Source organism: Corvus moneduloides, chromosome 1, assembly GCF_009650955.1.
Source record: "Corvus moneduloides isolate bCorMon1 chromosome 1, bCorMon1.pri, whole genome shotgun sequence".
In the NCBI taxonomy this organism is placed as follows: domain Eukaryota; kingdom Metazoa; phylum Chordata; class Aves; order Passeriformes; family Corvidae; genus Corvus; species Corvus moneduloides.
Genome location: NC_045476.1, coordinates 123,360,600 through 123,387,265, shown reverse-complemented (window position 1 = coordinate 123,387,265; position 26,666 = coordinate 123,360,600). Strand labels below are relative to the sequence as shown.

The following is a 26,666-nucleotide window of genomic DNA, read 5'->3' as shown; positions in this document are numbered from 1 at the left end:
GGGCTGCCCCATAGCGGGGTCAGGGGGTGCAGAGCTGGAGTTGGGGGGCTGCCCCATAGCGGGGTCAGGGGGTGCAGAGCTGGAGTTGGGGGGCTGCCCCATAGCTGGGGCGGGTGAGGGGCTGCCCTACGGATTGTGCGTACCTAGAGGGAGGGGGCTGCCCCGTAGCGGGGAGGGGGCTGCCCCACAGGCTGTGCGTATCTAGCAATGGGGGCTGCCCCATAGCAGCGTTGGGGGGCTGCCCCATGGAGGGCATGGCTGGAGTTGGGGGGCTGCCCTATAGACTGTGCGGCTCTAGCAATGGGGCTGCCCCATGGGGGGCATCGCTGGCTTGTGGGGCTGCCCCATTGTGGGGTCAGGGGCTGCCCCATAGAGGGGCCAGGGGCTGCCCTATGGGGGGCATTGCTGGGTTGTGGGGCTGCCCCATAGGGAGTTGTGGAGCTGCCCCATCATTGCTGTGGGGCTGCCCCATATGGGGTTGTGGGGCTGCCCCATTGGGAGTTGTGGGGCTGCCCCATGGTTGTTGCTGTGGGGCTGCCCCATATGGGGTTGTGGGGCTGCCCCATTGGGAGTTGTGGGGCTGTCCCTTAGGGATTTGTGGGGCTGCCCCATTGGGAGTTGTGGGGCTGCCCCTTAGGGATTTGTGGGGCTGCCCCATTGGGAGTTGTGGGGCTGCCCCTTAGGGATTTGTGGGGCTGCCCCATTGGGAGTTGTGGGGCTGCCCCATGGTTGTTGTGGGGCTTCCCCATAGGGAGTTGTGGGGCTGCCCCATTAGGAGTTGTGGGGCTGCCCCATATGGGATTGTGGGGCTGCCCCATCGGGAGTTGTGGAGCTGCCCCATCGGGAGTTGTGGGGCTGCCCCATATGGGGCTGCGGGGCTGCCCCATTAGGAGTTGTGGGGCTGCCCCATAGGGGGTTGTGGGGCTGCCCCATCGGGAGTTGTGGGGCTGCCCCATGGTTGTTGTTGTGGGGCTGCCCCATATGGGGCTGCGGGGCTGCCCCATTGTTGTTGCTGTGGGGCTGCCCCATATGGGGCTGCGGGGCTGCCCCATTGTTGTTGCTGTGGGGCTGCCCCATAGGGGGCTGCGGGGCTGCCCCATTGTTGTTGTGGGGCTGCCCCATATGGGGCTGCGGGGCTGCCCCATTGTTGTTGCTGTGGGGCTGCCCCATATGGGGCTGCGGGGCTGCCCCATTGTTGTTGCTGTGGGGCTGCCCCATAGGGGGCTGCGGGGCTGCCCCATTGTTGTTGCTGTGGGGCTGCCCCATAGGGGGCTGCGGGGCTGCCCCATTGTTGTTGCTGTGGGGCTGCCCCATTGTTGTTGTTGTGGGGCTGCCCCATATGGGGCTGCGGGGCTGCCCCATTGTTGTTGCTGTGGGGCTGCCCCATAGGGGGCTGCGGGGCTGCCCCATTGTTGTTGCTGTGGGGCTGCCCCATAGGGGGCTGCGGGGCTGCCCCATATGGGGTTGTGGGGCTGCCCCATTGTTGTTGCTGTGGGGCTGCCCCATATGGGGCTGCGGGGCTGCCCCATGGTTGCTGTGGGGCTGCCCCATAGGGGGCTGCGGGGCTGCCCCACAGCTGCCTCACACGGCCTCCTGCGCCTGCCGGAACTCGAAGACGCTGCCGCGCTCCAGGAACGTTTGTGGGGCCGGGGCGCTCGGGGCGCTCGCGGGGTTTGGGGGCTTCGGGGAGCTCTGGGGGGCCCAGAGGTCCTGGGGGTCCGGGGGGTCCCGGGGGTCGCCCCCGGTGCCGTCCTCGGGGGGGCCGAAGCCGCCCCCACCCGGGGTCAGCAGGCGGAAAACGTCCTGTGGGGAGAGAGGGGTTTGGGGTCAGGGGTTTGGGGTCAGGGGGGTTTGGGGTCAGGGGTTTGGGGTCAGAGGGGGTTTGGGGTCAGAGGGGTTTGGGGTCAGGGGGGTTTGGGGTCAGGGGTTTGGGGTCAGGGGGGTTTGGGGTCAGGGGGGTTTGGGGTCAGGGGTTTGGGGTCAGGGGGTTTGGGGTCGGGGGGGGTTTGGGGTCAGAGGGGTTTGGGGTCAGTTAAAGGGGTTTGGGGTCAGTCAGAGGGGTTTGGGGTCAGGGGGGTTTGGGGTCAGGGGTTTGGGGTCAGGGGGGTTTGGGGTCAGAGGGGTTTGGGGTCAGAGGGGCTTGGGGTCAGGGGGGTTTGGGGTCAGGGGGATTTGGGGTCAGGGGGTTTGGGGTCAGGGGTTTGGGGTCAGGGGGGTTTGGGGTCAGGGGGGTTTGGGGTCAGAGGGGCTTGGGGTCAGGGGGATTTGGGGTCAGGGGGGTTTGGGGTCGGGTTTGGGGTCAGGGGGGTTTGGGGTCAGGTTTGGGGTCAGGGGGGTTTGGGGTCAGGGGGGTTTGGGGTCAGGGGTTTGGGGTCAGGGGTTTGGGGTCAGGGGGGTTTGGGGTCAGAGGGGTTTGGGGTCAGGGGGGTTGGGGGTCAGAGGGGTTTGGGGTCAGAGGGGTTTGGGGTCAGGGGGGTTTGGGGTCAGAGGGGTTTGGGGTCCCTAAAGGGGGTTTGGGGTCAGTTAAAGGGGTTTGGGGTCAGTCAGAGGGGTTTGGGGTCAGTCAGAGGGGTTTGGGGTCAGTCAGAGGGGTTTGGGGTCAGTTAAAGGGGTTTGGGGTCAGAGGGGTTTGGGGTCAGGGGTTTGGGGTCAGAGGGGTTTGGGGTCAGAGGGGTTTGGGGTCAGGGGGGTTTGGGGTCAGGGGGATTTGGGGTCAGAGGGATTTGGGGTCAGGGGGATTTGGGGTCAGAGGGGTTTGGGGTCAGGGGGATTTGGGGTCAGGGGGATTTGGGGTCAGGGGGGTTTGGGGTCAGAGGGGTTTGGGGTCAGGGGGGTTTGGGGTCAGAGGGGTTTGGGGTCAGTTAAAGGGGTTTGGGGTCAGTCAGAGGGGTTTGGGGTCAGTCAGAGGGGTTTGGGGTCAGAGGGGTTTGGGGTCAGGGGGATTTGGGGTCAGAGGGGTTTGGGGTCAGAGGGGTTTGGGGTCAGGGGGGTTTGGGGTCAGAGGGGTTTGGGGTCAGAGGGGTTTGGGGTCAGGGAAGGTTTTGGGGTGTCCAGAGCTTTTGGGGTGGGGATACCAGGGGTGTTTGGGGGGTTTTGGGGGGGTTTGTCAGGGGGTTCGGGGCAGGTTTTAGGGTGAGTTTTGGGGTGATTTGGGGCTTTTTAGGGTGTCAGGGTGGGTCTGGGCGTGTCAGTGGGTGCGGGGGGGGTGTCGGGGTTGGTTTTGGGGTGGTTTTGGGGCGGTTTTTGGGGCGGTTTTTGGGTCGGTTTTGGGGCGGTTTTGGGGCAGTTTTGGGCTTTTTAGGGTGTCAGGGTGGCTTCGGGCGTGTCACTGGGCACACAGGGGGTTGTCAGGGTTGGTTTTGGGGCGGTTTTGGGGCAGTTTTGGGGCGGTTTTTGGGGCGGTTTTTGGGGCAGTTTTGGGGCGGTTTTGGGGCAGTTTTGGGCTGAGTTTTGGGGCGGTTTTGGGGCGGTTTTGGGGCGGTTTTTGGGGCGGTTTTGGGGCAGTTTTGGGCTGAGTTTTGGGGCGGTTTTGGGGCGGTTTTAGAGGCGGTTTTGGGGCAGTTTTGGGCTGAGTTTTGGGGCGGTTTTGGGGCGGTTTTGGGGCAGTTTTGGGCTGAGTTTTGGGGCGGTTTTGGGGCGGTTTTTGGGGCGGTTTTGGGGCGGTTTTGGGGCGGTTTTTGGGGCGGTTTTGGGGCGGTTTTGGGGCAGTTTTGGGCTGAGTTTTGGGGCGGTTTTTGGGGCGGTTTTGGGGCGGTTTTGGGGCGGTTTTTGGGGCGATTTTGGGGCGGTTTTGGGGCAGTTTTGGGGCGGTTTTAGGGTGGTTTTTGGGGCAGTTTTAGGGTGGGTTTTGGGGCGGTTTTGGGGTGGTTTTGGGGCGGTTTTTGGGCAGTTTGGGGTGGTTTTGGGGCGGTTTTGGGGCGGTTTTTGAGGCGGTTTTGGGGCGGTTTTGGGGCGGTTTTGGGGCAGTTTTGGGCTGAGTTTTGGGGCGGTTTTGGGCTTTTTAGGGTGTCAGGGTGGCTTCGGGCGTGTCACTGGGCACACGGGGGGTTGTCAGGGTTGGTTCTGGGGCGGTTTTGGGGCAGTTTTGGGGCGGTTTTGGGCTGAGTTTTGGGGCGGTTTTGGGGCGGTTTTTGGGGCGGTTTTGGGCTGAGTTTTGGGGCGGTTTTGGGGCGGTTTTTGAGGCGGTTTTGAGGCGGTTTTGGGGCGGTTTTGGGGTGGTTTTGGGGCAGTTTTGGGCTGAGTTTTGGGGCAGTTTTGGGCTGAGTTTTGGGGCGGTTTTGGGGCAGTTTTGGGCTGAGTTTTGGGGCGGTTTTGGGGCAGTTTTGGGCTGAGTTTTGGGGCGGTTTTGGGGCAGTTTTGGGGCGGTTTTGGGGCAGGTTTGGGGCGGTTATGGGGCGGTTTTGGGGCCGGTTTGGGGCGGTTTTGGGGCGGTTTTGGGGCAGTTTTGGGGCGGTTTTGGGGCAGTTTTGGGGCAGTTTTGGGGCGGTTTTGGGCTGAGTTTTGGGGCGGTTTTGGGGCGGTTTTTGGGGCGGTTTTGGGGCGGTTTTGGGGCGGTTTTGGGGCAGTTTTGGGCTGAGTTTTGGGGCGGTTTTGGGCTTTTTAGGGTGTCAGGGTGGCTTCGGGCGTGTCACTGGGCACACGGGGGGTTGTCAGGGTTGGTTTTGGGGCGGTTTTGGGGCAGTTTTGGGGCGGTTTTGGGGTGGTTTTGGGCTGAGTTTTGGGGCGGTTTTGGGGCGGTTTAGGGCGGTTTTTGGGGCGGTTTTGGGGCAGTTTTGGGCTGAGTTTTGGGACGGTTTTGGGGCAGTTTTGGGGCGGTTTTGGGGCAGTTTTGGGGCAGTTTTGGGGCGGTTTTGGGGCAGTTTTGGGGCAGTTTTGGGGCGGTTTTGGGGTGGTTTTAGGGTGGTTTTTGGGGCAGTTTTGGGGTGGGTTTGGGGCGGTTTTTGAGGTAGTTTTTGGGGCAGTTTTGGGGCGGTTTTGGGGCGGTTTTGGGGTGTTTTTTGAGCAGTTTGGGGCGGTTTTGGGGGCGGTTTTGGGGCAGTTTTAGGGTGGGTTTTGCGGCGGTTTTGGGGTGGTTTTTGGGGCGGTTTTGGGGCAGTTTTGGGGCGGTTTTGGGCCGGTTTTGGGGCGGTTTTTGGGCAGTTTTGGGGCAGTTTTGGGGCGGTTTTGGGGTGGTTTTTGGGGTGGTTTTGGGGCAGTTTTGGGGCGGTTTTGGGGCTCACCCCCGGCTCCACGGACACCGAGCTCTTGCCCCCCAGGTTGATGAGGCGCCCGTCCCGACGCAGCAGCAAATTCAGCCCCGGAGCCCCCGGGAGACCCCCTGGGGGAGGGGAGAGGGGTCAGGGGGGGTCGGGGGGGGTCGGGGGGGCTGTGAGACCCCCTGGGGGAGGGGGGGTCGGGGGTCGGAGGAGCTGAAGGGGTTTTGGGGTTTTTTGGGGGGGTCCTGGGGGTCCCTTGGGGATCTCGGGGGGGAGGGGCTGAGAAATTGAGGGGGTTTTTGGGGGGGGTTTTTGGGGGTCTTTCACCCGCCATCCCGTAGGGTCTCGTGGCTGATGGGGGTTTTGGGGGGATTTGGGGTTTTTAGGGGATTTTGGGGGTTTTTGGGGGTCTCTCACCCGCCATCCCGTAGGGTCTCGTGGCTGATGGGGGTTTTGGGGTTTTTAGGGGATTTTGGGGGTTTTTGGGGGTCTCTCACCCGCCATCCCATAGGGTCTCGTGGCTGATGGGGGATTTGGGGTTTTTAGGGGATTTTGGGGGTTTTTGGGGGTCTCTCACCCGCCATCCCTTAGGGTCTCGTGGCTGATGGGGGATTTGGGGTTTTTAGGGGATTTTGGGGGTTTTTGGGGGTCCCTCACCCGCCATCCCGTAGGGTCTCGCGGCTGATGGGGGTTTTGGGGGGATTTGGGGTTTTTAGGGGATTTTGGGGGTTTTTGGGGGTCTCTCACCCGCCATCCCGTAGGGTCTCGTGGCTGATGGGGGTTTTGGGGGATTTGGGGTTTTTAGGGGATTTTGGGGGTTTTTGGGGGTCTCTCACCCGCCATCCCGTAGGGTCTCGCGGCTGATGGGGGATTTGGGGGGATTTGGGGTTTTTAGGGGATTTTGGGGGTTTTTGGGGGTCCCTCACCCGCCATCCCGTCGGGTCTCGTGGCTGATGGGGGATTTGGGGGATTTGAGGTTTTTAGGGGATTTTGGGGGGTTTTTGGGGGGTCCCTCACCCGCCATCCCGTAGGGTCTCGTGGCTGATGGGGGATTTGGGGGATTTGGGGTTTTTAGGGGATTTTGGGGGTTTTTGGGGGTCTCTCACCCGCCATCCCGTAGGGTCTCGTGGCGCGGCGCTCGCTCAGCACCGACAGCTCGGTCGCCCTCCGGAACTGCAGCTCCCGGACCACCCCATCCCCCCCCCGGTGCCGCCCCGCGCCCCCCGAGCCCCCCCGCAGCTCGAAGCGCCGCAGCACCACCGGGTACCTGGGGGGGGGGGAGGGGAACGGGGGGGTCAGGACCCCCAAACCGACCCCCGGAGACCCCCAAATCTCCCCCCCCCGAGCCCCTCCCGGGGACCCCCCAAACACGGAGCCCCCACTGGGAGACCCCAACCCCCCCCAAGGACCCTCCTCTGGATCCTTCCAGGAGCCCCCAGGACCCCCCCAGGACCCCCCAAAGCCCTCCAGGACCCCCCAGGACCCCCCAAATCGCCCCAGGACCCCTCCGGACCCACCGGAGCTCGAGGATCTCGGGGTCGGTGATGCGGGTGTTGGTCATGTGCGTGTGGGACCCCTCAGGACCCCCCAAATCCCCCCAGGACCCCCCAGGACCCCCCCAGGACCCCTCCAGGACCCCCCCGGACCCACCGGAGCTCGAGGATCTCGGGGTCGGTGATGCGGGTGTTGGTCATGTGCGTGTGGACCCCGCTGCGCCCCCCCCAGCGCGGCCCGGCCCCCGCCCCCCCCGCCACCGTCTCGTAGTAGCCACCGCGCTCGGAGCCGAAGGTCACGTTGTTCATGCAGCCCTGGGGGGACACGGCACCCCAAAAACCCGCTGGGACCCCAAAAATGGCACCCAAAACCTCCTGGGACCCCAAAAACCCGCTGGGACCCCAAAACCCCGCTGGGACCCCAAAAATGGCACCCAAAACCTCCTGGGACCCCAAAACCCGCTGGGACCCCAAAAACGGCACCCAAAACCTCCTGGGACCCCAAAACCCGCTGGGACCCCAAAAAGGGCACCCAAAACCTCCTGGGACCCCAAAACCCGCTGGGACCCCAAAAAGGGCACCCAAAACCTCCTGGGACCCCAAAACCCGCTGGGACCCCAAAAAGGGCACCCAAAACCTCCTGGGACCCCAAAACCCGCTGGGACCCCAAAAAATGGCACCCCAAAAACCGCTGGGACCCCAAAACCCCGCTGGGACCCCAAAAACCCGCTGGGACCCCGAAACCCCGCTGGGACCCCAAAAACGGCACCCAAAACCTCCTGGGACCCCAAAAACCCGCTGGGACCCCAAAACCCGCTGGGACCCCAAAAATGGCACCCAAAACCTCCTGGGACCCCAAAAACCCGCTGGGACCCCAAAAATGGCACCCAAAATCTCCTGGGACCCCAAAACCCGCTGGGACCCCAAAAATGGCACCCCAAAAACCGCTGGGACCCCAAAACCCCGCTGGGACCCCAAAAACCCCGCTGGGACCCCAGAAACGGCACCCAAAAACCCACTGGGACCTCAAAAACGGCGCCCCAAGAACACCGCTGGGACCCCAAAACCCCGCTGGGACCCCAAAACCCCCCTGGCACCCCAAAAACCCGCTGGGACCCCAAAACCCCGCTGGGACCCCAAAACCGGCACCCAAAACCCGCTGGGACCCCAAAAACCCCGCTGGGACCCCAAAAACGGCACCCCAAAAACCCCGCTGAGGCACCAAAACCTCGCCCTGGCACCCCAAAAACCCCGCTGGGACCCCAAAACGGGGATCCCAATAACCCGCCCTGGGACCCCAAAACCCCCTGGCACCCCAAAACCCGCTGGGACCCCCAAACCGGCACCCCAAAACCGCTGGGACCCCAAAAACACCCCTGGGACCCCAAAAATCCCACCCTGGCGCCCCAAAAACCCCGCTGGGACCCCAAAAACCGCTGGGACCCCAAAAACCCCGCTGGGACCCCAAAAACCCCGCTGGGACCCCAAAAAGGCACCCCAAAAACCGCTGGGACCCCAAAAACCCCGCTGGGACCCCAAAACCCGCTGGGACCCCAAAAACCCCCCTGGGACCCCAAACCCGGCACCCAAAACCCCGCTGGGACCCCAAGACCCCGCCCTGGGACCCCAGCCCCTCCCCCTCCCCTCCCCCGCCCCTCCCCCTCCCCCTCCCCCTCCCCTCCCCTCCCCTCCCCCACCTGCGAGGCCGCGCACGCGCCGAACGCGCGCAGCACCACGTCCACCACGCGCTGTGACGTCAGCACGTTCCCGCCAACCACGGCGGCCTCGGGGGAGGGGTCCAGGATGGAGCCCCCCGGGATGAGCACCCGGACCGGGGCCAGGCAGCCCTGGGGGGAGAGACACCCGGGCACAGCTGGGCACAGCTGGGCACACACCTGGGCACACACCTGGGCACAGCTGGGCACACCCGGGCACAGCTGGGCACACACCTGGGCACAGCTGGGCACACACCTGGGCACACACCTGGGCACACCTGGGCACACACCTGGGCACAGCTGGGCACACCCGGGCACAGCTGGGCACACACCTGGGCACAGCTGGGCACACACCTGGGCACACACCTGGGCACAGCTGGGCACACAGCTGGGCACACAGCTGGGCACACAGCTGGGCACACACCTGGGGGCACAGCTGGGCACACCTGGGCACACACCTGGGCACACACCCGGGCACACACCCGGGCACAGCTGGGCACAGCTGGGCACACCCGGGCACACACCCGGGCACACACCTGGGCACACAGCTGGGCACACACCTGGGCACACACCTGGGGGCACACCTGGGCACAGCTGGGCACAGCTGGGGACACACCTGGGGACACCTGGGCACACCTGGGCACACACCTGGGCACAGCTGGGCACAGCTGGGCACACACCTGGGCACACACCTGGGCACACAGCTGGGCACACACCTGGGCACAGCTGGGCACACACCCGGGCACAGCTGGGCACACACCTGGGCACACACCTGGGCACACACCCGGGCACAGCTGGGCACACACCCGGGCACAGCTGGGCACACAGCTGGGCACACACCCGGGCACAGCTGGGCACAGCTGGGCACACCTGGGCACACACCTGGGCACACCTGGGCACACCCGGGCACAGCTGGGCACACACCTGGGCACACCAGGGCACACACCCGGGCACAGCTGGGCACAGCTGGGCACACACCTGGGCACACACCTGGGCACACACCCGGGCACAGCTGGGCACACACCTGGGCACACACCTGGGCACACACCTGGGCACACACCTGGGCACAGCTGGGCACACCTGGGCACACACCTGGGCACACCTGGGCACACCTGGGCACACACCTGGGCACAGCTGGGCACACACCTGGGCACTCACCTGGGCACTCAGCTGGGCACACACCTGGGCACACACCTGGGCACACACCTGGGCACTCAGCTGGGCACACACCTGGGCACACACCTGGGCACAGCTGGGCACACCTGGGCACAGCTGGGCGCACAGCTGGGCACAGCTGGGCACACACCTGGGCACACACCTGGGCACACCTGGGCACACACCTGGGCACACACCTGGGCACAGCTGGGCACACCTGGGCACACACCTGGGCACACACCTGGGCACACCTGGGCACACCTGGGCACACACCTGGGCACACACCTGGGCACACCTGGGCACAGCTGGGCACACACCTGGGCACACCTGGGCACACCTGAGCACACACCTGGGCACACACCTGGGCACTCACCTGGGCACACACCTGGGCACACACCTGGGCACACACCTGGGCACTCACCTGGGCACACACCTGGGCACACACCTGGGGGCACAGCTGGGCACAGCTGGGCACAGCTGGGCACACACCTGGGGGCACACCTGGGCACACCTGGGCACACCTGGGCGCACAGCTGGGCACTGCTGGGCACAGCTGGGGTGTTTTGGGGGCTCTGGGGGCTCCCGAGGTCCCACCTGGTTCAGGGGGATCTCGGGGATGTTTTTAGGGTGTTTTGGGGTGTTTGGGGGTGTTTGGGGGTGTTTTGGGGTCCCACCTGGTTCAGGGGGATCTCGGGGGTGTTTTTGGGGTGTTTTGGGGTGTTTGGGGGTGTTTTGGGGTCCCACCTGGTTCAGGGGGATCTCGGGGGTGTTTTTGGGGTTTTGGGGGGTTTTTGGGGTGTTTTTGGGGTGTTTTGGGTGTTTTTGGGGTGTTTGGGGGTGTTTTTAGGGTGTTTTTGGGGTGTTTTAGGGTGTTTTTAGGGTGTTTTTGGGGTCCCACCTGGTTCAGGGGGATCTCGTGCCCCACCAGGCACCGCAGGCAGTAGATCAGCGCCGACAGGGTGATGGCGCGGGGGGCGTTGCAGTTCCCCAGCACCTCGGGGCCCGTCCCCCTGAAATCGAACACGGCGCTGCCCTGGAGGGGCGCGGGGGGGGGTCAGTGCACCCCAAAACCCGGGGTGACCCAAAAACCCACCCAGAGCCCCAAGAGTGACCCCAAAACCCGGGGTGACCCCAAAACCCACCCAAAGCCCAGGAGTGACCCCAAAACCCGGGGTGACCCCAAAACCCACCCAGAGCCCCAAGAGTGACCCCAAAACCCGGGGTGACCCCAAAAACCCACCCAGAGCCCAGGAGTGACCCCAAAACCCGGAGTGACCCCAAAACCCACCCAAAGCCCAGGAGTGACCCCAAAACCCGGAGTGACCCCAAAACCCACCCAGAGCCCAGGAGTGACCCCAAAACCCGGGGTGACCCCAAAACCCACCCAAAGCCCAGGAGTGACCCCAAAACCCGGGGTGACCCCAAAAACCCACCCAGAGCCCCAAGAGTGACCCCAAAACCCGGAGTGACCCCAAAACCCACCCAAAGCCCAGGAGTGACCCCAAAACCCGGAGTGACCCCAAAACCCACCCAAAGCCCAGGAGTGACCCCAAAACCCGGAGTGACCCCAAAAACCCACCCAGAGCCCCAAGAGTGACCCCAAAACCCGGGGTGACCCCAAAACCCACCCAGAGCCCCAAGAGTGACCCCAAAACCCGGGGTGACCCCAAAAACCCACCCAGAGCCCCAAGAGTGACCCCAAAACCCGGGGTGACCCCAAAACCCACCCAGAGCCCAGGAGTGACCCCAAAACCCGGGGTGACCCCAAAACCCACCCAGAGCCCCAAGAGTGACCCCAAAACCCGGAGTGACCCCAAAAACCCACCCAAAGCCCCAAGAGTGACCCCAAAACCCGGGGTGACCCCAAAACCCACCCAGAGCCCCAAGAGTGACCCCAAAACCCGGGGTGACCCCAAAAACCCACCCAAAGCCCAGGAGTGACCCCAAAACCCGGAGTGACCCCAAAACCCACCCAGAGCCCAGGAGTGACCCCAAAACCCGGGGTGACCCCAAAACCCACCCAAAGCCCAGGAGTGACCCCAAAACCCGGAGTGACCCCAAAACCCACCCAGAGCCCAGGAGTGACCCCAAAACCCGGGGTGACCCCAAAAACCCACCCAGAGCCCCAGGAGTGACCCCAAAACCCGGAGTGACCCCAAAAACCCACCCAGAGCCCCAGGAGTGACCCCAAAACCCGGAGTGACCCCAAAACCCACCCAAAGCCCAGGAGTGACCCCAAAACCCGGAGTGACCCCAAAACCCACCCAGAGCCCAGGAGTGACCCCAAAACCCGGGGTGACCCCAAAACCCACCCAAAGCCCAGGAGTGACCCCAAAACCCGGGGTGACCCCAAAACCCACCCAGAGCCCCAAGAGTGACCCCAAAACCCGGGGTGACCCCAAAACCCACTCAGAGCCCCAAGAGTGACCCCAAAACCCGGGGTGACCCCAAAACCCACCCAGAGCCCAGGAGTGACCCCAAAACCCGGAGTGACCCCAAAAACCCACCCAAAGCCCAGGAGTGACCCCAAAACCCGGAGTGACCCCAAAACCCACCCAGAGCCCAGGAGTGACCCCAAAATCCGGGGTGACCCCAAAACCCACCCAGAGCCCCAAGAGTGACCCCAAAACCCGGGGTGACCCCAAAAACCCACCCAAAGCCCAGGAGTGACCCCAAAACCCGGGGTGACCCCAAAAACCCACCCAAAGCCCAGGAGTGACCCCAAAACCCGGGGTGACCCCAAAAACCCACCCAGAGCCCCAAGAGTGACCCCAAAACCCGGGGTGACCCCAAAACCCACCCAAAGCCCAGGAGTGACCCCAAAACCCGGGGTGACCCCAAAACCCACCCAGAGCCCCAAGAGTGACCCCAAAACCCGGGGTGACCCCAAAAACCCACCCAAAGCCCAGGAGTGACCCCAAAACCCGGAGTGACCCCAAAAACCCACCCAGAGCCCCGAGAGTGACCCCAAAACCCGGGGTGACCCCAAAAACCCACCCAGAGCCCCAAGAGTGACCCCAAAACCCGGAGTGACCCCAAAAACCCACCCAGAGCCCCAAGAGTGACCCCAAAACCCGGGGTGACCCCAAAAACCCACCCAAAGCCCAGGAGTGACCCCAAAACCCGGAGTGACCCCAAAAACCCACCCAAAGCCCAGGAGTGACCCCAAAACCCGGGGTGACCCCAAAAACCCACCCAGAGCCCAGGAGTGACCCCAAAACCCGGGGTGACCCCAAAACCCACCCAAAGCCCAGGAGTGACCCCAAAACCCGGAGTGACCCCAAAAACCCACCCAAAGCCCAGGAGTGACCCCAAAACCCGGAGTGACCCCAAAAACCCACCCAGAGCCCCAAGAGTGACCCCAAAACCCGGGGTGACCCCAAAACCCACCCAGAGCCCAGGAGTGACCCCAAAACCCGGAGTGACCCCAAAACCCACCCAAAGCCCCAAGAGTGACCCCAAAACCCGGGGTGACCCCAAAACCCACCCAGAGCCCCAAGAGTGACCCCAAAACCCGGAGTGACCCCAAAACCCACCCAAAGCCCAGGAGTGACCCCAAAACCCGGGGTGACCCCAAAACCCACCCAAAGCCCAGGAGTGACCCCAAAACCCGGAGTGACCCCAAAAACCCACCCAGAGCCCCAAGAGTGACCCCAAAACCCGGGGTGACCCCAAAAACCCACCCAGAGCCCAGGAGTGACCCCAAAACCCGGGGTGACCCCAAAAACCCACCCAGAGCCCCAAGAGTGACCCCAAAACCCGGGGTGACCCCAAAACCCACCCAAAGCCCAGGAGTGACCCCAAAACCCGGGGTGACCCCAAAAACCCACCCAGAGCCCAGGAGTGACCCCAAAACCCGGGGTGACCCCAAAAACCCACCCAGAGCCCAGGAGTGACCCCAAAACCCGGGGTGACCCCAAAACCCACCCAAAGCCCAGGAGTGACCCCAAAACCCGGGGTGACCCCAAAACCCACCCAAAGCCCAGGAGTGACCCCAAAACCCGGAGTGACCCCAAAACCCACCCAGAGCCCAGGAGTGACCCCAAAACCCGGGGTGACCCCAAAACCCACCCAGAGCCCAGGAGTGACCCCAAAACCCGGAGTGACCCCAAAAACCCACCCAGAGCCCCAAGAGTGACCCCAAAACCCGGGGTGACCCCAAAACCCACCCAAAGCCCAGGAGTGACCCCAAAACCCGGGGTGACCCCAAAACCCACCCAAAGCCCAGGAGTGACCCCAAAACCCGGAGTGACCCAAAAACCCACCCAAAGCCCAGGAGTGACCCCAAAACCCGGGGTGACCCCAAAACCCACTCAGAGCCCAGGAGTGACCCCAAAACCCGGAGTGACCCCAAAACCCACCCAAAGCCCAGGAGTGACCCCAAAACCCGGGGTGACCCCAAAACCCACTCAGAGCCCAGGAGTGACCCCAAAACCCGGAGTGACCCCAAAACCCACCCAAAGCCCAGGAGTGACCCCAAAACCCGGAGTGACCCCAAAACCCACCCAAAGCCCAGGAGTGACCCCAAAACCCGGGGTGACCCCAAAACCCACCCAAAGCCCAGGAGTGACCCCAAAACCCGGAGTGACCCCAAAAACCCACCCAGAGCCCCAAGAGTGACCCCAAAACCCGGAGTGACCCCAAAACCCACCCAAAGCCCAGGAGTGACCCCAAAACCCGGGGTGACCCCAAAACCCACCCAAAGCCCAGGAGTGACCCCAAAACCCGGAGTGACCCCAAAAACCCACCCAGAGCCCCAAGAGTGACCCCAAAACCCGGAGTGTCCCCAAAAACACACCCAGAGCCCCAAGAGTGACCCAAAACCCGGGGTGACCCCAAAAACCCACCCAGAGCCCCAAGAGTGACCCCAAAACCCACCCAGAGCCCCAGGAGTGACCCCAAAACCCGGGGTGACCCCAAAACCCACCCAGAGCCCCAAGAGTGACCCCAAAACCCGGGGTGACCCAAAAACCCACCCAAAGCCCAAGAGTGACCCCAAAACCCGGGGTGACCCCAAAAACCCACCCAGAGCCCCGAGAGTGACCCCAAAACCCGGGGTGACCCCAAAAACCCACCCAAAGCCCAGGAGTGACCCCAAAACCCGGAGTGACCCCAAAAACCCACCCAGAGCCCCAAGAGTGACCCCAAAACCCGGGGTGACCCCAAAACCCACCCAAAGCCCAGGAGTGACCCCAAAACCCGGAGTGACCCCAAAACCCACCCAGAGCCCCAAGAGTGACCCCAAAACCCGGGGTGACCCCAAAACCCACCCAAAGCCCCAAGAGTGACCCCAAAACCCGGGGTGACCCCAAAACCCACCCAGAGCCCCAAGAGTGACCCCAAAACCCGGGGTGACCCCAAAACCCACCCAGAGCCCCAAGAGTGACCCCAAAACCCGGGGTGACCCCAAAACCCACCCAGAGCCCCAAGAGTGACCCCAAAACCCGGGGTGACCCCAAAACCCACCCAGAGCCCAGGAGTGACCCCAAAACCCGGGGTGACCCCAAAACCCACCCAAAGCCCAGGAGTGACCCCAAAACCCGGAGTGACCCCAAAACCCACCCAGAGCCCAGGAGTGACCCCAAAACCCGGAGTGACCCCAAAAACCCACCCAAAGCCCAGGAGTGACCCCAAAACCCGGGGTGACCCCAAAACCCACCCAGAGCCCCAAGAGTGACCCCAAAACCCGGGGTGACCCCAAAACCCACCCAGAGCCCCAAGAGTGACCCCAAAACCCGGGGTGACCCCAAAACCCACCCAGAGCCCCAAGAGTGACCCCAAAACCCGGGGTGACCCCAAAACCCACCCAGAGCCCCAAGAGTGACCCCAAAACCCGGGGTGACCCCAAAACCCACCCAGAGCCCAGGAGTGACCCCAAAACCCGGGGTGACCCCAAAACCCACCCAAAGCCCAGGAGTGACCCCAAAACCCGGGGTGACCCCAAAACCCACCCAAAGCCCAGGAGTGACCCCAAAACCCGGAGTGACCCCAAAACCCACCCAAAGCCCAGGAGTGACCCCAAAACCCGGGGTGACCCCAAAAACCCACCCAGAGCCCCAAGAGTGACCCCAAAACCCGGGGTGACCCCAAAACCCACCCAGAGCCCCAAGAGTGACCCCAAAACCCGGGGTGACCCCAAAACCCACCCAGAGCCCAGGAGTGACCCCAAAACCCGGAGTGACCCCAAAACCCACCCAGAGCCCCAAGAGTGACCCCAAAACCCGGGGTGACCCCAAAAACCCACCCAGAGCCCAGGAGTGACCCCAAAACCCGGGGTGACCCCAAAAACCCACCCAGAGCCCAGGAGTGACCCCAAAACCCGGGGTGACCCCAAAACCCACCCAAAGCCCAGGAGTGACCCCAAAACCCGGGGTGACCCCAAAACCCACTCAGAGCCCAGGAGTGACCCCAAAACCCGGAGTGACCCCAAAACCCACCCAAAGCCCAGGAGTGACCCCAAAACCCGGAGTGACCCCAAAACCCACCCAAAGCCCAGGAGTGACCCCAAAACCCGGGGTGACCCCAAAACCCACCCAGAGCCCCAAGAGTGACCCCAAAACCCGGGGTGACCCCAAAACCCACCCAAAGCCCAGGAGTGACCCCAAAACCCGGGGTGACCCCAAAACCCACCCAAAGCCCAGGAGTGACCCCAAAACCCGGGGTGACCCCAAAACCCACCCAAAGCCCAGGAGTGACCCCAAAACCCGGAGTGACCCCAAAAACCCACCCAAAGCCCAGGAGTGACCCCAAAACCCGGGGTGACCCCAAAACCCACCCAAAGCCCAGGAGTGACCCCAAAACCCGGAGTGACCCCAAAACCCACCCAAAGCCCAGGAGTGACCCCAAAACCCGGAGTGACCCCAAAAACCCACCCAGAGCCCCAAGAGTGACCCCAAAACCCGGGGTGACCCCAAAACCCACCCAAAGCCCAGGAGTGACCCCAAAACCCGGGGTGACCCCAAAACCCACCCAAAGCCCAGGAGTGACCCCAAAACCCGGAGTGACCCCAAAAACCCACCCAGAGCCCCGAGAGTGACCCCAAAACCCGGGGTGACCCCAAAAACCCACCCAGAGCCCCGAGAGTGACCCCAAAACCCGGGGTGACCCCAAAACCCACCCAAAGCCCAGGAGTGACCCCAAAACCCGGAGTGACCCCAAAACCCACCCAGAGCCCCAAGAGTGACCCCAAAACCCGGGGTGACCCCAAAACCCACCCAGAGCCCCAAGAGTGACCCCAAACCCGGGGTGACCCCAAAAACCCACCCAGAGCCCCAAGAGTGACCCCAAAACCCGGGGTGACCCCAAAACCCACCCAGAGCCCCGAGAGTGACCCCAAAACCCGGGGTGACCCCAAAAACCCACCCAGAGCCCCAAGAGTGACCCCAAAACCCGGGGTGACCCCAAAACCCACCCAGAGCCCAGGAGTGACCCCAAAACCCGGGGTGACCCCAAAACCCACCCAAAGCCCAGGAGTGACCCCAAAACCCGGAGTGACCCCAAAAACCCACCCAGAGCCCAGGAGTGACCCCAAAACCCGGGGTGACCCCAAAAACCCACCCAGAGCCCCAGGAGTGACCCCAAAACCCGGAGTGACCCCAAAAACCCACCCAGAGCCCCAAGAGTGACCCCAAAACCCGGGGTGACCCCAAAAACGAACCCCAACCCCCAGGAGTGACCCCAAAACCCGGGGTGACCCCAAAACCCACCCAGAGCCCCAAGAGTGACCCCAAAACCCGGGGTGACCCCAAAACCCACTCAGAGCCCCAAGAGTGACCCCAAAACCCGGGGTGACCCCAAAACCCACCCAAAGCCCAGGAGTGACCCCAAAACCCGGAGTGACCCCAAAAACCCACCCAAAGCCCAGGAGTGACCCCAAAAACCCGGAGTGACCCCAAAACCCACCCAAAGCCCCAAGAGTGACCCCAAAACCCGGGGTGACCCCAAAAACCCACCAGAGCCCCAAGAGTGACCCCAAAACCCGGGTGTCCCCAAAAACCCACCCAAAGCCCAGGAGTGACCCCAAAACCCGGGGTGACCCCAAAAACCCACCCAAAGCCCAGGAGTGACCCCAAAACCCGGGGTGACCCCAAAACCCACCCAGAGCCCCAAGAGTGACCCCAAAACCCGGGGTGACCCCAAAAACCCACCCAAAGCCCAGGAGTGACCCCAAAACCCGGGGTGACCCCAAAACCCACCCAAAGCCCAGGAGTGACCCCAAAACCCGGGGTGACCCCAAAACCCACCCAAAGCCCAGGAGTGACCCCAAACCCGGAGTGACCCCAAAAAACCCACCCAGAGCCCCAAGAGTGACCCCAAAACCCGGGGTGACCCCAAAACCCACCCAGAGCCCAGGAGTGACCCCAAAACCCGGGGTGACCCCAAAACCCACCCAGAGCCCAGGAGTGACCCCAAAACCCGGGGTGACCCCAAAAACCCACCCAGAGCCCCAAGAGTGACCCCAAAACCCGGGGTGACCCCCAAAACCCACCCAGAGCCCCAAGAGTGACCCCAAAACCCGGGTTGACCCCAAAAACCCACCCAAAGCCCAGGAGTGACCCCAAACCCGGGGTGACCCAAAAACCCACCCAGAGCCCCAAGAGTGCCCGGGGTGACCCCAAAAACCCGGGGTGACCCCAAAACCCACCCAAAGCCCAGGAGTGACCCCAAAACCCGGGGGACCCCAAAACCCACCCAAAGCCCAGGAGTGACCCCAAAACCCGGGGTGACCCCAAAAACCCACCCAAAGCCCAGGAGTGACCCCAAAACCCGGAGTGACCCCAAAACCCACCCAAAGCCCAGGAGTGACACCAAAACCCGGAGTGACCCCAAAACCCACCCAAAGCCCAGGAGTGACCCCAAAACCCGGGGTGACCCCAAAACCCACCCAAAGCCCAGGAGTGACCCAAAAACCCGGGTGACCCCAAAAACCCACCCAGAGCCCCAAGAGTGACCCCAAAACCCGGGGTGACCCCAAAACCCACCCAAAGCCCCAAGAGTGACCCCAAAACCCGGGGTGACCCCAAAAACCCACCCAGAGCCCCAAGAGTGACCCCAAAACCCGGGGTGACCCCAAAACCCACCCAAAGCCCCAAGAGTGACCCCAAAACCCGGGGTGACCCCAAAAACCCACCCAGAGCCCCAAGAGTGACCCCAAAACCCGGGGTGACCCCAAAACCCACCCAAAGCCCAGGAGTGACCCCAAAACCCGGGGTGACCCCAAAAACCCACCCAAAGCCCAGGAGTGACCCCAAAACCCGGGGTGACCCCAAAACCCACCCAAACCCCAGGAGTGACCCCAAAACCCGGGGTGACCCCAAAACCCACCCAAAGCCCAGGAGTGACCCCAAAACCCGGAGTGACCCCAAAAACCCACCCAGAGCCCCAAGAGTGACCCCAAAACCCGGAGTGACCCCAAAAACACACCCAGAGCCCCAAGAGTGACCCAAAACCCGGGGTGACCCCAAAAACCCACCCAAAGCCCAGGAGTGACCCCAAAACCCGGAGTGACCCCAAAAACCCACCCAGAGCCCCAAGAGTGACCCCAAAACCCGGGGTGACCCCAAAAACCCACCCAGAGCCCAGGAGTGACCCCAAAACCCGGAGTGACCCCAAAACCCACCCAAAGCCCAGGAGTGACCCCAAAACCCGGGGTGACCCCAAAACCCACCCAAAGCCCAGGAGTGACCCCAAAACCCGGGGTGACCCCAAAACCCACCCAAAGCCCAGGAGTGACCCCAAAACCCGGGGTGACCCCAAAACCCACCCAAAGCCCAGGAGTGACCCCAAAACCCGGGGTGACCCCAAAACCCACCCAAACCCCAGGAGTGACCCCAAAACCCGGGGTGACCCCAAAACCCACCCAAAGCCCAGGAGTGACCCCAAAACCCGGAGTGACCCCAAAAACCCACCCAGAGCCCCAAGAGTGACCCCAAAACCCGGAGTGACCCCAAAAACACACCCAGAGCCCCAAGAGTGACCCCAAAACCCGGGGTGACCCCAAAACCCACCCAGAGCCCAGGAGTGACCCCAAAACCCGGGGTGACCCCAAAACCCACCCAGAGCCCCAAGAGTGACCCCAAAACCCGGAGTGACCCCAAAACCCGGGGTGACCCCAAAACCCACCCAGAGCCCCAAGAGTGACCCCAAAACCCGGGGTGACCCCAAAACCCACCCAAAGCCCAGGAGTGACCCCACACCCAGGGGGTGTCCCCATGTCCCCCTGACCTTTTTAGGGTCCCCCTGACCTCTTTGGGGTCCCCCCTGACCTCTTTGGGGTCCAGCTGCACCCGCAGCCGGATCGGGGTCCCGTCGTCCATGGTGTCCTCGGCCCCCAGCGCCGTCCCCCAGCGCGCGGCCGCGGCTCGCAGCGTGTCCCGCACGGCCACCTCGGCGTTGGCCTGCCCGGGGTGCCCGGGGGGATTTGGGGTGGTCCTGGGGGGGTTTGGGGTGGCCCAAGGGGGTTTGGGGTGGTCCAGGGGGGATTTGGGGGCGGCCCAGAGGGGTTTGGGGTGGCCCAGGGGGGGTTGGGGTGGTCCAGGGGGGTTCTGGGGTGGCCCAAGGGGGTTTGGGGTGTCTCAGGGGGGTTCTGGGGTGGCCCAGGGGGGGTTGGGGTGGCCCAGGGGGGTTTGGGGTGTCTCAGGGGGATTTGGGGTGGCCCAGGGGGGGTTGGGGTGGTCCAGGGGGGTTTGGGGTGCCCGGGGGGGGTTGGGATGGCCCAGGGGGGATTTGGGGTGTCCCAAGGGGGTTTGGGGTGGTCCAGGGGGGTTTGGGGTGCCCGGGGAGGGTTGGGGTGGTCCAGGGGGGTTTGGGGTGGCCCAAGGGGGTTTGGGGTGCCCGGGGGGGTTTGGGGTGGCCCAAGGGGGTTTGGGGTGGCCCAGGGGGGGTTGGGGTGTCTCAGGGGGGTTCTGGGGTGGCCCAGGGGGGGTTGGGGTGGCCCGGGGGGGGTTTGGGGTGGCCCAAGGGGGTTTGGGGTGGTCCAGGGGGGTTTGGGGTGCCCGGGGAGGGTTGGGGTGGCCCAAGGGGGTTTGGGGTGTTCCAGGGGGGGTTTGGGGTGTTCCAGAGGGATTTGGGGTGTTCCAGGGGGGTTTGGGGTGCCCGGGGAGGGTTGGGGTGGCCCAAGGGGGTTTGGGGTGGCCCAGGGGGGGTTTGGGGTGGTCCAGGGGGGTTTGGGGTGCCCGGGGAGGGTTGGGGTGGTCCAGGGGGGATTTGGGGTGTCCCAAGGGGGTTTGGGGTGCCCGGGGGGGTTTGGGGTGATCCAGAGGGATTTTGGGGTGTCCCACAGGGATTTTGGGGTTTCTCAGAGGAGTTTTGGGGTGGCGCAGAGGGGTTTGGGGTGGCCCAGAGGGGTTTGGGGTGGTCCAGGGGGGTTTGGGGATGTCCCAGGGGTGTTTTTGGGGTGGCCCAGGGGGTGTTTTTGGGGTGTTTTAGGGTGTTTTGGGGTCTCTCACCTGCACGTATCCCATATAGGCCTGCACGGCGCCCAGCCCGTGCTGCCCGATCAGCTCCCGCACTAGCCCGATCCCCTTCTGGTTCGCCGCCACCTGGGCCCGCAGGTCGGCCAGGTTGTCGCGCAGGTTGCGAGTCCCCGAGCAGCCGGGGATCGCCCCGGGGGCCAGCAGCGCCTCGGTCACCGCTGGGGACAGCGAGAGTCAGGGGTGGCCACTGAGAGCCCCCCGGGGGCCAGCAGCGCCTCGGTCACCGCTGGGGACAGCGAGAGTCAGGGGTGGCCACTGAGAGCCCCCCGGGGGCCAGCAGCGCCTCGGTCACCGCTGGGGACAGCGAGAGTCAGGGGTGGCCACTGAGAGCCCCCCGGGGGCCAGCAGCGCCTCGGTCACCGCTGGGGGTTGGGCACAGTCAGGGGTGGCCACTGAGAGCCCCCCGGGGGCCAGCAGCGCCTCGGTCACCGCTGGGGACAGCGAGAGTCAGGGGTGGCCACTGAGAGCCCCCCGGGGGCCAGCAGCGCCTCGGTCACCGCTGGGGGTTGGGCACAGTTAGGGGTGGCCACTGAGAGCCCCCCGGGGGCCAGCAGCGCCTCGGTCACCGCTGGGGACAGCGAGAGTCAGGGGTGGCCACTGAGAGCCCCCCGGGGGCCAGCAGCGCCTCGGTCACCGCTGGGGACAGCGAGAGTCAGGGGTGGCCACTGAGAGCCCCCCGGGGGCCAGCAGCGCCTCGGTCACCGCTGGGGACAGCGAGAGTCAGGGGTGGCCACTGAGAGCCCCCCGGGGGCCAGCAGCGCCTCGGTCACCGCTGGGGACAGCGAGAGTCAGGGGTGGCCACTGAGAGCCCCCCGGGGCCAGCAGCGCCTCGGTCACCGCTGGGGGTTGGGCACAGTCAGGGGTGGCCACTGAGAGCCCCCCGGGGGCCAGCAGCGCCTCGGTCACCGCTGGGGGTTGGGCACAGTCAGGGGTGGCCACTGAGAGCCCCCCGGGGGCCAGCAGCGCCTCGGTCACCGCTGGGGGTTGGGCACAGTCAGGGGTGGCCACTGAGAGCCCCCCGGGGGCCAGCAGCGCCTCGGTCACCGCTGGGGGTTGGGCACAGTCAGGGGTGGCCACTGAGAGCCCCCCGGGGGCCAGCAGCGCCTCGGTCACCGCTGGGGGTTGGGCACAGTCAGGGGTGGCCACTGAGAGCCCCCCGGGGCCAGCAGTGTCCCCGCCGTGCCCCCACTGTCCCCCACTGTGTCCCCCCCCCCCGCCTTGTCCCACCCCGGGTCCCCCCAGCCCCACCCTGGAACTCCCCCAGTGCCCCCAGTATCCCCAGTATCCCCAGTGCCCCCAGTGCCCCCATGTCCCACCCTGCTCCTGGAACTCCCCCAGTATCCCCAGTATCCCCAGTGTCCCCAGTATCCCCAGTGTCCTCAGTGTCCCCAGTATCCCCAGTGCCCCCATGTCCCACCCTGCTCCTGGAACTCCCCCAGTGCCCCCAGTATCCCCAGTGTCCCCAGTATCCCCAGTATCCCCAGTGTCCCCAGTATCCCCAGTGCCCCCAGTATGGTGTTCCACCCTGCTCCTGGAACTCTCCCAGTATCCCCAGTGTCCCCAGTACCCCCAGTACCCCCAATACGGCATCCCACCCTGCTCCTGGAACTCCCCCAGTGCCCCCAGTGCCCCCAGTGCCCCCAGTACGGTGTCCCACCCTGCTCCTGGAACTCTCCCAGTGCCCCCAGTACCCCCAGTATGGTGTCCCACCCTGCTCCTGGAACTCCCCCAGTGCCCCCAGTATCCCCAGTGCCCCCAGTACGGTGTCCCACCCTGCTCCTGGAACTCTCCCAGTATCCCCAGTGCCCCCAGTACGGTGTCCCACCCTGCTCCTGGAACTCCCCCAGTGCCCCCAGTGCCCCCAGTGCCCCCAGTACGGTGTCCCACCCTGCTCCTGGAAGCGGCCGCCCGTGACCAGTTTGAAGGACACGAACACGGCGCCCTCCTCGCGCAGGGCCCGCGAGTGGGGGGGCATCGAGCCGGGGGTGCAGCCCCCCACGTCCGCGTGGTGCCCGCGGCTGGCCACGAAGAACACGGGGCGGGCGACCCCCGGCCAGAACACCTGGGGGGGGCACGGGGTCACCGGGGGGGTCACACGGGGTCACTGGGGGGGTCACGGGGTCACTGGGGGGTCACGGGGTCACTGGGGGGGGCACGGGGTCACTGGGGGGGCACACGGGGTCACCGGGGGGTCACACGGGGTCACTGGGGGGGGCACGGGGTCACCGGGGGGGTCACACGGGGTCACTGGGGGGGTCACACGGGGTCACCGGGGGGGTCACACGGGGTCACCGGGGGGTCACACGGGGTCACTGGGGGGGTCACACGGGGTCACTGGGGGGGCACGGGGTCACTGGGGGGTCACGGGGTCACTGGGGGGTCACACGGGGTCACTGGGGGGGGCACACGGGGTCACTGGGGGGTCACGGGGTCACTGGGGGGGCACACGGGGTCACTGGGGGGTCACACGGGGTCACTGGGGGGGGCACGGGGTCACTGAGGGGTCACACGGGGTCACCGGGGGGGTCACGGGGTCACTGGGGGGGTCACGGGGTCACTGGGGGGTCACACGGGGTCACCGGGGGGTCACACGGGGTCACTGGGGGGTCACACGGGGTCACTGGGGGGACACACGGGGTCACCGGGGGGTCACGGGGTCACTGGGGGGTCACACGGGGTCACTAGGGGGGGACACGGGGTCACCGGGGGGGTCACACGGGGTCACCGGGGGGGGTCACGGGGTCACTGGGGGGGGACACGGGGTCACGGGGGGGTCACACGGGGTCACCGGGGGGGGTCACGGGGTCACCGGGGGGGGTCACGGGGTCACCGGGGGGTCACACGGGGTCACTGGGGGGGTCACACGGGGTCACTGGGGGGGCACGGGGTCACCGGGGGGTCACGGGGTCACTGGGGGGGTCACACGGGGTCACTGGGGGGGGGCACGGGGTCACCGGGGGGGTCACACGGGGTCACTGGGGGGGTCACGGGGTCACCGGGGGGTCACACGGGGTCACTGGGGGGTCACACGGGGTCACTGGGGGGACACACGGGGTCACTGGGGGGTCACACGGGGTCACCGGGGGGGTCACACGGGGTCACTGGGGGGTCACACGGGGTCACTGGGGGGTCACGGGGTCACCGGGGGGGTCACACGGGGTCACTGGGGGGGGTCAAACCCTGGGGACCCCCGGCCAGGACACCCGGGGGGGGTGGGGGGGGGGCACAGGTGACCCTGGGGGGGTCCTGAACCCCAGGATGGGGGTCCTGAACCCACGAGGGGGTGCAGGGATTGGGGGGCGGGGGGGTCCCACAGCCCGAGGGGTCCTGGGGGGTCCCCGGTGGGGGGGTCCCGGGGGGGTCTCGGGGTTCCCAGGGGGTTCCCGGGGGGATCCCGGGGGCATCCCGGGGGGTACCGGGGGTCTCAGGGGGTACCGGGGGTCTCAAGGGGTCCCGGTGGTCCCGGTGGTCCCGGTGGTCCCGGGGGTCCCGGGGGGTTCCCGGGGGGTTCCCGGGGGTTGTCCCGGGGGGTTCTCGGCGTGGTCCCGGTGGTCCCGGGGGTCCCGGGGGGGTCCCGGGGGGTTCCCGGGGGGGTCCCGGTGGTCCCGGGGGGGTCCCGGGGGGTTCCCGGGGGGTTCCCGGTGGTCCCGGGGGTCCCGGGGGGGTCCCGGTGGTCCCGGTGGTTCCCAGGGGGTCCCGGGGGGTTCCCGGGGGGTTCCCGGTGGTCCCAGGGGGGTTCCCGGGGTGGTCCCGGTGGTCCCGGGGGTCCCGGGGGGTTCCCGGGAGGTTCCCGGGGGGTTCCCGGGGTGGTCCCGGGGGGGTCCCGGTGGTCCCGGTGGTTCCCAGGGGGTCCCGGGGGGTTCCCGGGGGGTTCCCGGTGGTCCCAGGGGGGTTCCCGGGGGGGTCCCGGTGGTCCCGGGGGGTTCCCGGTGGTTCCCGGGGGGTTCCCGGGGGGTTCCCAGGGGGTTCCCGGGGGGTTCCCGGGGGGTTCCCGGGGGGGTCCCGGGGGGTTCCCGGGGGGTTCCCAGGGGGTCCCGGGGGGGTCCCGGTGGTCCCGGGGGGTTCCCGGGGGGTTCCCGGTGGTCCCGGTGCTCCCGGGGGTCCCGGGGGTCGCAGCCCCGCTCACCGGGGTGATGACGGTCAGGTCGGGCAGGTGGCTGCCCCCCGCCCGCGGGTGGTTGCTCAGGATCACGTCCCCCTCCCGCAGCTCCGGGCCCAGGTTACGGATCTGGGGGGGGCACCGGGGGGGGGCTCAGTGGGGTCTGACCCCCCCCCGAACCCCGCGGGAACCCCAAATCCCCCTCCAGGACCCCCAAATCCCCCCCAATCCCCCTCCCGCAGCTCCAGGACCCCCAAAGTTCCGGATCCGGGGGGGCACCGGGGGGGGCTCAATGGGGTCTGCCCCCCCCCCCCCCCCCGGGACCCCTCAAACGCCTCCAAACCTCATTAGGATCTCCCTAACCCCCCCCAGCCCCCCAAAATCCCCCAGGACATCCCCTGGGACCCCCAAACCCCCCCCAGCCCCCCAAAATCCCCCAGGACATCCCCTGGGACCCCCAAATCCCCTCCATCTGGAACTGCACCCGAACTCCCCAGGACCCCCCAAAACCCCCCCAGAACCCCCCCCAGACCCCCCCATCTGGAACTGCATCAGTTCCTGCATTGACTGGGACCCCCTGGGACCCCCCAAACCCCCCCAAATCCCCCCACCTGGAACTGCACGGACCTGGGACCCCCTGGGACCCCCCAAACCCCCCCAGCCCCCCCACCTGGAACTGCACGGACCTGGGACCCCCTGGGACCCCCCAAACCCCCCCAAATCCCCCCACCTGGAACTGCACGGACCTGGGACCCCCTGGGACCCCCTGGGACCCTCCAAATCCCCCCAAGCCCCGTGAGGACCCCCCCCAGCCCCCCCACCTGGAACTGCATCAGCTCCTGCATCGACCTGGGACCCCCTGGGACCTCCTGGGACCCCCTGGGACCCCCCAAACCCCCCCAAAACCCCCCCACCTGGAACTGCATCAGCTCCTGCATCGACCTGGGACCCCCTGGGACCCCCTGGGACCCCCCAAACCCCCCCAAAAACCCCCACCTGGAACTGTATCAGCTCCTGCATCGACCTGGGACCCCCTGGGACCTCCTGGGACCCCCTGGGACCCCCCAAACCCCCCCAAAACCCCCCCACCTGGAACTGCATCAGCTCCTGCATCGACCTGGGACCCCCTGGGACCCCCTGGGACCCCCCAAACCCCCCCAAAACCCCCCCACCTGGAACTGTATCAGCTCCTGCATCGACCTGGGACCCCCTGGGACCTCCTGGGACCTCCTGGGACCCCCCAAACCCCCCCAAAACCCCCCCAACTGGAACTGCATCAGCTCCTGCATCGACCTGGGACCCCCTGGGACCCCCTGGGACCCCCCAAGCCCCCCCCAAACCCCCCCACCTGGAACTGCACGGCCTCCTGCATGGCGCCCAGGTGCACGGGGATGTGGGGGGCGTTGGACACGAGCCCCCCGTCGGGCCCGAACAGGGCACACGAGAAGTCGAGGCGCTCCTTGATGTTGGTGGAGACGGCCGTGCGCTGCAGGATGCGCCCCATCTGCTCTGCGGGGCCACGGCACCCTCAGGGG

The 26,666-nt window shown here is 65.9% G+C and overlaps 1 protein-coding gene across 7 annotated transcripts; it reads right to left on the bottom strand.

The window, feature by feature from the left end:
- Positions 1 to 468: 468 nt before the first annotated feature.
- OPLAH (5-oxoprolinase, ATP-hydrolysing) lies at positions 469 to 26,666 on the bottom strand. Of its 7 annotated transcripts, none has more exons than XM_032125408.1 (12): positions 26,480 to 26,666; positions 25,159 to 25,260; positions 22,920 to 23,094; positions 21,006 to 21,190; positions 19,824 to 19,955; positions 10,457 to 10,591; positions 8,386 to 8,535; positions 6,846 to 7,003; positions 6,302 to 6,462; positions 1,574 to 1,803; positions 1,397 to 1,528; positions 469 to 758 (listed from the first exon to the last, which is right to left on the bottom strand). In XM_032125408.1, the coding sequence occupies exons 1-12, from the start codon at positions 26,633 to 26,635 to the stop codon at positions 588 to 590; spliced, it is 1,887 nt and encodes a 628-aa protein (XP_031981299.1). In that variant the 5' UTR covers positions 26,636 to 26,666; the 3' UTR covers positions 469 to 587. The 7 variants fall into 7 exon arrangements, with proteins under 7 accessions (XP_031981299.1, XP_031981292.1, XP_031981306.1 ...); XM_032125438.1 differs by lacking the exon at positions 1,397 to 1,528 and adding an exon at positions 5,220 to 5,317 and having other exon boundaries at positions 483 to 565; positions 26,480 to 26,665; XM_032125449.1 differs by lacking the exon at positions 469 to 758 and adding an exon at positions 5,220 to 5,317 and having other exon boundaries at positions 1,446 to 1,528; positions 26,480 to 26,665.